General features: G+C 41.6%; 1 protein-coding gene across 4 annotated transcripts in view; it reads left to right on the top strand.

The window, feature by feature from the left end:
• The window catches only part of MID1 (midline 1), a 336,706-nt gene that overhangs the window by 232,064 nt on the left and 92,596 nt on the right, over positions 1 to 12,046 (top strand). For 3 of the 4 annotated variants that reach the window (XM_036420484.2, XM_036420483.2, XM_036420485.2), the window contains exon 2: positions 796 to 1,511. In XM_036420484.2, coding sequence (XP_036276377.1) covers positions 852 to 1,511 — 660 coding nt within the window. In that variant the 5' untranslated portion in view covers positions 796 to 851. The remainder of the gene's footprint in view (positions 1 to 795; positions 1,512 to 12,046) is intronic. The other variant, XM_036420488.2, reaches the window with a different exon arrangement.

Below are 12,046 nucleotides of genomic sequence, written 5' to 3'. Positions count from 1 at the left end.
AGTCATTGGTAGCCAAGCTTACCGCAGCCACTCAAACGGCCCTTGGATATTTTTCTCTGCCCACCCGCGTCCCGGTGCCGGGATTCAACAGTACAATTATTCAGAAGCGTAACAAACACATGCCCAAACATCCCTCTATCACAGTCATCTTTGTGGAAGTCAATGTTCCCCCCCCCCCCCCAGGAATACAGTTTGACATCTCCAATTGAAGCATTATTTCTGCTGAAATCGTGCATTTGATTTCATGCACATTGCCAGCCCATTCCCACAATGAGTGCCTTTCTAAGCGTCGTTTGGTATTACAGAGTTCTTAAAAACACATACACATGATCATGTAAGTTCACAAACCCAAAGTTATGAAAGACTCTATAGTTCATTAATTAATCTTTCTACATTTTAATTTTCAACGGAAGGTAAAACTTGGCTGTGACACAGTAAGATTATTGTGATGAGATACAAATTATGAAAATTACGGCTTCAATCACTTGCCAATTTGGAGTAAGACCTTTTAAAGAACAAAATTGCCCATCGCTCCCCTCAACCCTCGCATCCCACAGCTAGCAAAAATATATTACTATTTTCAGTGACTGAAACTTTGAGAAATGTTAGCTGGTATGCTGGCTTTGGGTTTGTCCCCTTCCTATTTCCCCAGTGAACAGAAAGAGTTTTAGAATGTACACAAATTTACTCTCCCATGAACTGTTTGGAATTATTATGAGATGCATTCAAAGCTGACCGCCCCCCCACCATGGTTGACCCCCTCGCGCCTAATCAGACCTTTCGTTCTGCTTCCAGAGAGCTGATCAGCTTCCTTGGAATTTGCTGATGACGCAGGAGAGCTTCGCCTGAAGATGGAAACACTGGAGTCGGAGCTGACCTGCCCTATTTGTCTGGAGCTCTTTGAGGACCCCCTCCTGCTGCCCTGCGCACACAGCCTCTGCTTCAACTGCGCCCACCGCATCCTGGTGTCCCACTGCGCCACCAACGAGTCTGTGGAGTCCATCACCGCCTTCCAGTGCCCCACCTGCCGGCATGTCATCACGCTCAGCCAGAGAGGTCTAGACGGGCTGAAGCGTAACGTCACCCTGCAGAACATCATCGACAGGTTCCAGAAGGCATCCGTGAGCGGGCCCAACTCCCCCAGCGAGACCCGCCGAGAGCGGGCATTCGACGCCAACGCCATGACCTCCGCCGAGAAGGTCCTCTGCCAGTTCTGTGACCAGGATCCTGCCCAGGATGCCGTGAAGACCTGTGTCACTTGCGAAGTGTCCTACTGTGATGAGTGCCTGAAAGCCACTCACCCGAACAAGAAGCCCTTCACAGGCCATCGTCTGATTGAGCCAATCCCGGACTCGCACATCCGGGGGCTGATGTGCCTGGAGCACGAGGATGAGAAGGTGAATATGTACTGTGTGACCGATGACCAGTTAATCTGTGCCTTGTGTAAACTGGTTGGGCGGCACCGAGATCACCAGGTGGCAGCTTTGAGTGAGCGCTATGACAAATTGAAGGTTAGTCCGACCCGCCTTAAGCCAACCCCTTTGTGCCAGCAAATGTCATAGAAATGAAAAGTGTATTCACTGCTAGCTACGTGGCAGGTGGAGGCTCTCTCTTCACCTCGGTTATCTGATTTGTTTTAGCATGCTTCTTGGCAGCCCGAAGGTCACACAACCAGGGCATCTTGTAAAAGTTGACTGCTGCTTGTAATGTTAGCGTTGTCAAGGTGAGGGCGAATTTGAAAAATCTGGATCATTTTCAATCCTTGCAGTTGAGAGACAGACAGACAGACAGAGAGACCCAGGGAGAGGGAGACACAGAAAGATTTGAGTGAGATCAAGAAGGAATGGCAGATACGATCTGGCTTCGGGCACTTTGGGGGCATTTATTTTCCTCACTCATCAGGGAAAACTAATTTCACTCGCATTGTACCTGTATCTAGTTACCACACAAACAAAAGACTAGGAGGAGGAATGCCTGAAGCAAATGTGGGATTTTAGGGGACATGTGACCTTCTATTCCTGGTGGAAATGCTATCCAGCTTCTTGGGGAACTAGAGCGCTCTGACCATCTCGGGTTTCACGAAAGAATTCCTTCTCCTGCAGGCTCTTTACTCGGGAAGGTTACAGGCAAGACTGTTTGAACTTTCCTTTTAACGTGAAATTATTAACTTAACTGCAGCTCAGGGAATGATAATTAATATGACTATACATCAAATTAAAAAATCTCTCTCTAAATATGGCTAGAATGCACCAGGGAGGAAATAAGCCAAGTCTCCAGATGTCTGTTCAACTTCAGACGACGGGTAGGTCTAATTATTGCAACCTCAGCCGAGAGAGTGTGCTCATATAGTGAGATACTGTGTTCACCAACTAATTTTAGTTCACAAGACGTCAATTAAAAGGAAAGGAAGCATAAATTAAGAGCTTTGAGTAAATATATATTGAAGTCCTTCCTCTCGGGAAACACACACACCGTTTTGTTGAGCAAACAAAAAATGAATCACGTGATCCAAAGAGCATTACCACTCAGAGCACATCACCACCTTTCACAAATGGTTCCTATCACTTCTCAGCGCCAATGGATGCGTGTGTTGCCCGGGACCTCACAATTTACTTTGTGATGTAGCATTCACAGACCACATCTGTAATTTGGTTTGGTTATTTCTTCTTATGATGAGGGAAGTTGATATGCTGAAGTGAATCCCCGCTCCAAATGTCACTTGGGGAACGGAAGCATCACCTGGGCAGCGTGCCTCCCTTCAAGTGTCCAATGACGACTGGAGCAAATCCATCTTTAAACATGAAGGGGGAGTTAAGCCCAAGGATTTAGTGATATAGACAAGGGAAGACAGATATGATGAGTTGTCTAGTGCAGTGCATGGCAGCAGCCAGAAACATGACAGAAGTTAATAACAGCAAAGGCGATGCATGTGTGAATTGCGCGTCTAAAGCAAATTCTTCAGAAATGGATATGGCTGTCAAATTTGAGAAACTGAGATGATCTCCCCCACCCCTCTATTTGATTGGGAACAAAATGTTTGCGATGATAAAAAAAATGTCCCCTGGATTGGATCAACACTGCCTTTTAATGATCGTTTGTTAAAATGTCACGATGATGTTCGCTAGTCGACAACTCCAGATTTGATCTTTAAACCTGGGAGTTGGGTTTTCCTCTTGTGAGCTATCAAGGAGAAGTTATTGATTATGTACATAACATCTCCAAATTTATGAGGCGAGGCTGTCATGCTCTATCCCTTTATGAGATGAAAATGAAACTTCTATTATGAGCCCTGCACATTTGTCTAATCAAGCTGGTGGGTTAACGGCTGTTGATACTGTCACCCGGAGGACCTGACAATTAACGATGTAGTATATATTATCTTCTAATTACAGAACTATATGCATATAAACAGCACCCAGTGCACCAACACACATTTACAGCTGCTCAACAAAACATACTTATGAGCATTTATTTACAGCCATTTCACAAAATGAGCTTATAAGCATTTAAACAAATAACATGCTAACATAGCATGTTTGTTCTAAAACGTGCCACTTACGTTAGAAGAATCATAAGCATATATGACATTTGGGTGTCTATGGTATTTTAATTATCACATATTTATGAACACAAGTACTTCCTTGCTTTTTAAAAACCTCATTACAATATATACATTGATTTTAAAAAAATTATTGTTGAAAATAACAGCATCCAAAAATGCCCCAAACCAAGGAAGTGTATTTTTGTTCATTATTATAATACTTCCATCTGGAAAAGTAAGTGCGTCTGTAAGTGTTGTTTTCTGAGACTTTAGCATCTCATGCAGAAATGGGTTTGTGATGATGTGAAGACACACATGTAATGTGGGGAAAGCCCTGGCGGGTGGCTCAGTTGGTTGGATCATCATCCCATACCAAAAGGTTACAGGTTTGATTCCTGGTGAATTCACATCCCTAGATTTCCGGTTCGATTCACATAGTCAGGGTGTGTCTGGGGGGAAACTGAGTGATGTTTCTCTTTCTCTCTCACATTGATGTTTCTCTCCTCTTCCTTTCTCTCTTTCTTAAAAACAAACAAACAAACAAACAAAAAACAAACAAAGAGAAAGTATAGAGAAATTAGAGGATGCTTTCATTGATAAGATGGTAGATCTGCTTTACTGATTTCAAATATATAAGGATTTAGGTGTCCCCAGTTTGAAATTGTTTTTGTCTTTCAGTTAATAAAAGTCTGTTGTTTGAAGAGGGGAATTCTGTGATTATAAGGAATGATCATTTCTTGTAACAGCACTAAACTTTTGGGGACTTTTTACTCATATTGGGTCTCAGTATACATGTATTTATATACGAAATTGGCATACATTTTTGCACATTACAATTTTTTTCTAGGTGTAAAGAAAAAATATATATAAAAATTCCAACATGTAGAATTCATGCAAAAAAAAAAATCTCTCACATTGTCTGAAATAGCATCATGTCGGTAATCTAATGCTTTCAGAGACTGCGCACTGGAGAGCACTCATAAAATATTGAAGCAAAGAGAAAGTTAAGCCAGCATTTCCTGAGCTCCGTCCTAAGATTAAAAAGAGAAAAGTCTCCCCGCCAAATGAAAAAGCCTCTAAAATGGAGCATCTCATAAGGCGAACCTTTTCCCATCATTTTAATTGCATTTTGAGAAGGCTGTCGGTCCTGCAAACTTGGATTAAAAGTTTGGTTTGTGAACCACATAACATGTAAGAGAATTTAATATAATGCATTCCAGAGTTTTTAAGGAATTACAATGCAGTAATTCCTTTTCATCTGTTCCAACATACAACGTCGGAGCTCTTGTTTCTTTTCTCTGGTTACACCTATAAAAGTACACAAGCTGAGAGAAGTCGACCTTTCGATGCCCTTCAATTTCAGCTTAGCCCCACTTCAAGGTAGATGATGCTGAAGTTCCAAACCATTGTCCTGATATTCTGACTAGAAAAGTTGGCTGCAGGTTAGAGTGTGTTTGTCTAATGCGTGCTTCAGTGGGTCACCCCATTGGAATGTTGTAATGGTTTGATAGAGGTTCCAATGAAGGCTCAGCTTTCCTATGCAGCCCTTCTCACCTGCAGGTGAAGACTTGGGATTTCACTCCTGGGTTTCATTTACAGATCGGAGGTTCCTATACTTTTGAAAGTCTTGTGCTTTATTTGCAATTGGGAAATTTATAAGTGGATATTGAGCTAGATTTTTTTATTATTATTGATTTTGTACAGAGATGAAGGGAGAGAGATAGAGAGCTAGAAACATCAATGAGAGAGAGTCATCGATCAGCTGCCTCTTGCACACCCCCTACTGGGGATATGCCCACAACCAAGGTACATGCTCTTGACCGGAATCGAACCCGGGGCCCTTCAGTTCCCAAGCCGACTCTATCCATTGAGCCAAACCGGTTTTGGCTAGATTTTTTTTTTTTTTTTTTTAGAGTTTTCCTCAGAATTCTGTAACTCGTTTATTCTTTGAAAATAGTAGCAGGTATAGTACAGGTTCCAGTGAAAGGTGTGTGTGTGTGTGTGTAGTGCAGGTAGTGACCAGAAGCCACGGATGCTGCCTCTTACAATGTGTAGATTGGGTCTCCACCACGTAGAATTATCTGGCCCCTTTTATCAATAGTGCCCAGGCTGAGGAATTCTCGTCTGTGAGAAGAATTTAGTGTGTATCAGTGTATTTATTAGCCAGGGTTGCAATAACAAGGACCACAAACTAGGTGGCCTAAATGACAGAAATGTATTGTCTCACAATTCTGTAGGCCAGAAGTCCAAAAATCAAGGTGTCAGCAGGGTTGATTTCTTCTGAGGACTGTAAGAGAAGGATGTGTCCCAGACTTTTCTTCATTGGCTGTCATCTCCCTGTGTCTCAGCACCTGGCATTCTCCCTGTGTGCTTGTTTTTGTGTCCAAATTTTCCCTTTTTATAAGAACATCAGTCATATTGCATTAAGGGCCTACTCTACTCTAATATGCCCTCTTAATAATTACATCTACAATGATTGATGTTTCTATCTCTCCCTCTCCCTTCCTCTCTGAAAACAATAAAAATATTTTTTTAAAAGGGAAGAAAATATTGTTTACAAATATTTGTAAAATATGTTAAACCTATATTTTAAGTTTCTTACTTAGGTACAAAATTATTTATGATATACAGAGTAAAAGAAAACATCTCCAGGGATATGTTTTTTACAGGAAGCTCAAGACCACATCCTTCCTCTCTCCTTCTCACCTGTCTTTTCCCTCTCATGAGCTCTCTCTCCCCTCCTTCAGCAGAGGAGAGGAATGTATTATTGTCTGATGATTTATTATTATTGGAATAATTTTTGATAAGCTTAGAGAGTTCTGGAGAAATGCACAGACAAGTACAGAAGGTACCTTTTAGTCATGTGTATGTGGAAACAAATGTAATTCGTGGACATGTTGCTTATAGTTCCTGTGCTGAGTTATAGTTTTCTGTAAAACACGACCAATAATGTACTTACTGTTGTGGGGTTGAACCCTGGGTTCAAAATAAGACCACCGGAGGCTGATAATTATTTAAAAAAAGCAGGCAAGGATTTATTGACTGGCCAGGGCAGGCACAAGAGTACCGCACGCAGGCGGACTCCAAACGACTGCGCCGCTTTAGGGGCAGGTAGTTATTTTTAAAGGCTCTGAGAAGGAAAACCCCCATTCTGTAACAAACTGTTGTTTGGAATTTTCTGCTGTTCTTCCCAGACAAAATGTTGCTTTCTAGTTTGCTTTAGCCTGTTTGAAGAATGATGAAGATAAACTTTAGGCCAGAGACCAGATATGCCCACAATCTCAATACCATGCCAGGTGCATTCTTTTAATTGGATAGAACAGCATTGTTTTCGAGGCCAGCATCGAGATAACCACTAAGTGTACTTAGGGCTGGCTCTTTAATGAAAAAGAAAGTTCTGCCTGTAACCTTGCCCAGAACTTGAACTCATCCTCCCTAAGTCCATCGTGCGATGAACAAAGCAAGTAAGTGAAGGTCGAAGTCAGAATAGTAGGGTTAAAATTCAAACAGTAGTTTTTACCCAAGTATGATTGCTATCATATTTCACTTACTTGCATAGAAACTTGGGAGAACAAAATAAAATATTTTATCTGTACCCTCAGCATCGGGCCTGTCACAGAGGAAGCCTGCAATATGCATTAGAACATTACCATATATGTTAGCAACCAGCGGGTATAGTGTGACGTTAAGATGTGGACTTTGGAGGGAGACTACCTGCCAATTATTTTTTTAACCACTGCTTGTATTATTTGAGTGTGAGATAAGGATTCGTGTTGTTGCTTTAATGTGTTTTGTAGTTTTGTTTCCAAAGCACCTGGCAAAGGGCAGAGGCACAATAAGGAATAAACACTTGTTGATGGACACGCAGAATTGATGGGTTAGGAGTGTTTCGGAATTCAGAGGAAGAAAAGATGATTCTGGTTTTGAGTAGACAAGAAACCTTGCTTCAGGGTGGTGGTGGGGTTTAGCTGCCATGACAGATTGGTGGATTATGCATCAAAGAAGAGTGAGGCATTCTTTAGGAGGGAGGCCAGCAGAGACCTGTTGGCAGGAATCTGCAAGACAGTTTAGGGATCCTAGACAATGCTGGCTAGAGCACAGGGTGCTGATGGAGGGGCCAGGAGAGAGAGTGTTAGAAGAGTCATGCTGGGAGGAGGTTTTGAAAGTCTTTGAATGCCAGGTTAAGGGTCTGGGGCATTTGTCCTCTTCTCTAATAGTGTTGCACTGAAATAGCTTTGTTTTTGAGAGAGGCTGATGTGTATATTCTGAAGGTCAGATGCAGATATAGGAAAGATTAGGATTACTGCACACACAGAAGAAATAGGATGGGGAAAAGACATTCATATTTCTCTAGGTTTTATATTCTCTTTTTTAATTGGAAAAGTGAAGTGGTATCATAAGCCAAAACTTAACCCACGTCAGCAGAAACATGCAAGGGTGTGTGATTCAATGTCTTGCCCATGAAGACTAAAAAGAAATAGGAGATGTCATTGCTGATTTGCCCCTCACCCCAGGCATACATGCAATTCTGCCCTGCTTCCCTAGTGCAGCGACACACTGGCAATGGAATGTGCTATTTTTTTCTGGCTTTTTTGATTCACTATAAGGAGGATGCTCTCCCACCCTCCGGATGCCTACTACAAACCTAAGTAATATTTTGGGCCAGAAACAGCCTTGGAACTCATGTTTCATCCCTGCTCTGCAGATGAGGAAATTGAGGCCGAGAGTGGTAAAACGTTCTCAAAATCAATAGTGAGATGACTTTGAACTAGGACTAGAACACAGTTCCTCGGCTACCCAGTTTGTTCTGTGTCTCTTTGGCTACTTCCTATTGCAACCAACTGTGCCAACTTGGACACCATTGCCTTTTGAGCGATCCAGTCACTTCTGATGCTGCTTTTGAGGTTTTGAGACTAAATCCAGTGATTTTATGTGATTTTAAACACATACCTGGGTTGGCTCTAGGCCACCATCATGGCTATAGGATTATGCCTTCAGAGCCACACACACACACACACACACACACAAAAAAAACAACAACAACAACAACAACACACAAACAAAAAAAAAAAAAAACAAGAAATGCCTTATATCCCATGCCGATGTTTTCTATAGTTGAGCCAGTGTAGAGATCTCATGCCAGGATCTAAGGACATATACACTGAGTGGCCAGGTTATTATGATCTCTGAACACATGATAATCTGGCCACTCAGTGTATATACTATATATATAGGCCCAGTGAATGAATTCGTGCATGGGTGGGTCCAGCCAGCCTGACAAGGGGGAAGAGACATGGCGGTTGGCCTGCCTGCCTGCTGGTCGAACTTCTGGTCGAGGGAACAATTTGCATCTTAGCCTTTTATTCTATAGGATATACACTGAGTGGCCAGAATATTATGCATTCAGAAATCATCATCTGGCCACTCAGTATAGATAGAGTCAGATGACCTTGAGGACATCACAGAGGAAAGGAGATGCTCATATGAAAACAAATGAATTGTAATTGCAACTTCAATGTGCTCACTACTTTCCTTCCTAGGGTATTTCCCCCCAGAATGTCTTAATATACACATAACTTTTAATTTAATTTAAATATGTAAAGTGAGTAAACACAGGTGAGGAGTAGCTATGCATGGCATTTGAACTTAAGTTGAAAAGTTTTGAAAGAACGCACTTCATTTTGACCAGTTACAAAGTTAAAGCTAGTACCACTTGCTGAAATTACATTAACTAAATATTTTCTTTTTTAAGGCTGAGATATTCAAAAGTCTTTAATCCCATGTCATTGACAAAGCATAAGTTAGGTTATCCTTTGAAAGAATGGTACCTTTTCCTACACTGGCTAGGTAAATAATAAAGAGGATATGAGTGGCATGAGAAAGTGGACGTGGCTCAAGATTTGATTTATTTCAGTATGTGACATAACCATTCTGGAAAAATCTGATAAAATATCATTTACAAAATCCAACTCAAACTTATTCAATTTATATTTTTGACTTTTGGGTATAATACGTAAGGTATTTCAATGCCCATTAGGATAGCTTTTAAGCTGACAGAGGAAAAGATATTTTATATTTCTCAACAAAAAAGAAAACGCTTGTAAAGTGTCTAGCATGGTGATTGGCACATAGTAAGTGTTCCGTGAACACAAGGTATTATTAAATCTAGGCATTTACTGTTACAATAAAGTCTTAGCTTGTATGATCCAATCATGAATATCCTGACAGTATTATAAAATACTCACTGGTTATGTGGTCACTTGGTGTTTGTGATTGACATGGGAAACTTTGAACAACCCTCAGGGGAATTATAATTGGGTGGAAACTTTGATTTGCCCTTCTTTCTTAACCAAGCTAAGTAGTAAAATGGACTTTTAAGAAGCCGTGAGTGGTGGACTAAAGAAATGGCTTTAAAAACAAGCACCATTTTGAAGTTCGTGGAGGATGAGCTAGTCTTTTGTGTTCTTGGTTTGTCTGATGGAATCAATGCCATAGGTATTGATGGGCCAGAGAGAAGCTGGCATTTGGGTTTATGCCATGACTGTCATATTCAGACACATAGACAGATGTGACAAATATAGGTGACATGCACAGGAGACTGGACCAATCACAAGCTCAGTTGGTTAACATTTTTTTTTTTTATATATATGTAGATCGCCTTTGATGTATGAGTCCACGCTGGCCTTGGGCTGTGTGTTAGCAGCTGTCTTCTGCAGAATAGGAAGAGGGAAAGGAGGGGGTTCAGGATTGGTTAGGAAAGAGCTTGCAGAAGGAGCAGTTGTCCAGCACCTCCCAACCCCCATTGTAGTGGTTTGGGGTGTTTTGTTCTCCATACTCTTTTCTGTGCCCATTGGGACAGAATACATAGAACAGCAGTATTATCATCTGTCTCCTTCTTTCTACTTTACTACTAATTGAGGGAAAAATCAGGAAAATAATAGTTTTTATTCACATTGGGATAGACTAGGTTCTCATTACGGGGGGGGGGGGGGAGGGAATAAGGAAAGCATAAAAGCTGCTATCCCCTTTGTGCATTTATAAGTCAACAATTTCCCCCATCTGCCTTATCAAACCTTCCTTAACAAAAAAGAGGAAAGAACCCTTATTTATTTCCCCAAGGAATATTTGTGTGTAGCTAATGAGATAAGCCCTGGGCGAACTCTGGGAATGCAGAAATGAATAACAAAGATAAGTCATCGCTTCCATGGTCTAGACGTAATTATAACTTGTGACAAGAAAAACGGCCTATGAAAGAGGTTTGTGGAACACAATCCATGAGATAGTTTTAAATATGAATAAGAGTAAAAATTGCTGACTTAGGTGTAAATCGCCTCATTCCCAAAGCTGAAGTGAAAACTTTCAATGGAAAATGGTGTTCAGAGAGAACAAACAGTGGCATTCACCCTGTGCATTCCTCTGGAGTGGCAGGTAAGGGAGAGTAGGAGGGCTCCCATCCATGATAAAATCTCAGAAGCAATTTATGGCATTTCCACACCAAAAGGACCCCTGTCTAGGAAGATGTTGTGAGCAGCAACTGGAGGAAGTGCCATTGTGTTGGTGGGCGTGCTTTATTTGTTATGGAATTTTTACAAACTTAGGTGTTAGGATGAATATCCTGGCCTGATAAGAGAGGTTTATTTCCTCCTCTTTGACCCTTGACATGGCTGTCCAGAGCTCAGTTGCTCTGAGTTGGGTGTCATCAGATTGAAGGCTCAGAGGAGGGAAATGAACAGGCTTTCAGACTTATGCTTCTATGACCTATAGCTCCTGGAATAGGAGGCATAGGGAACTCATACAAACACCACCAAAGAAGCTTGGAGGAGATGCTTTTCTTGCTCCTGGATTGCTGAATCAGGGTCTAGATGGTCTCAGCAAACAATGGTCTTACCCATTTATAATGTTCAGCTCATTAAGGGGAATGGTTCCAGTTTCTGTTTTATTATGGAAATTCATCTGGGAACATTGTAGGCAAGGTTATCATGCTGCCCCATACTTCTAGAAGAAAGTCGTGCAGGCCAGGGCTGGTGGTAGTAGAGGGAGGAGGAGTTATCTTTCAAGATGCCGCTTTAAGTTGTTTTGAGGTGTGGTTCAGGGGTATTTGTGGATTCAACACCAAGAACCGGCTATTACCAGGAGTAATAACTAGCATTTGTAAATCTCCAGATTGACAGTTTGCAAAGCACTTTCAAGTATTATTTGATCCTTGGAACAACCATGTATCTCCTGCAAAAATATGAGCAAGATAATACCTGCTCATTAGGGATCTTGGGAGGATTAAATGAGATAATATATAGGTCCAACTGTCTAGCCCAACATCTAGGGGGTGGGAGAAGCGCAGCAAATAGGAACCTCTTAACCAAGCAGAACATGAGGCCGCAGGAAATTAAGTAGCTTAACTATGGTTAGAGACATTGAAGCTTGGGAGCTCAGATCCAGAGACCCCATCATGCCCCTAACTAATCATCACCTATGACTGAGGCAGAAGGAACTGTGATGCAAACGCGC

This window comes from Pipistrellus kuhlii, unplaced genomic scaffold, assembly GCF_014108245.1.
Source record: "Pipistrellus kuhlii isolate mPipKuh1 unplaced genomic scaffold, mPipKuh1.p scaffold_m20_p_69, whole genome shotgun sequence".
NCBI classification, from domain to species: Eukaryota; Metazoa; Chordata; class Mammalia; order Chiroptera; family Vespertilionidae; genus Pipistrellus; species Pipistrellus kuhlii.
Note: the sequence above shows the minus strand (reverse complement) of the source record. Positions and strands in the feature narration are given on the sequence as shown.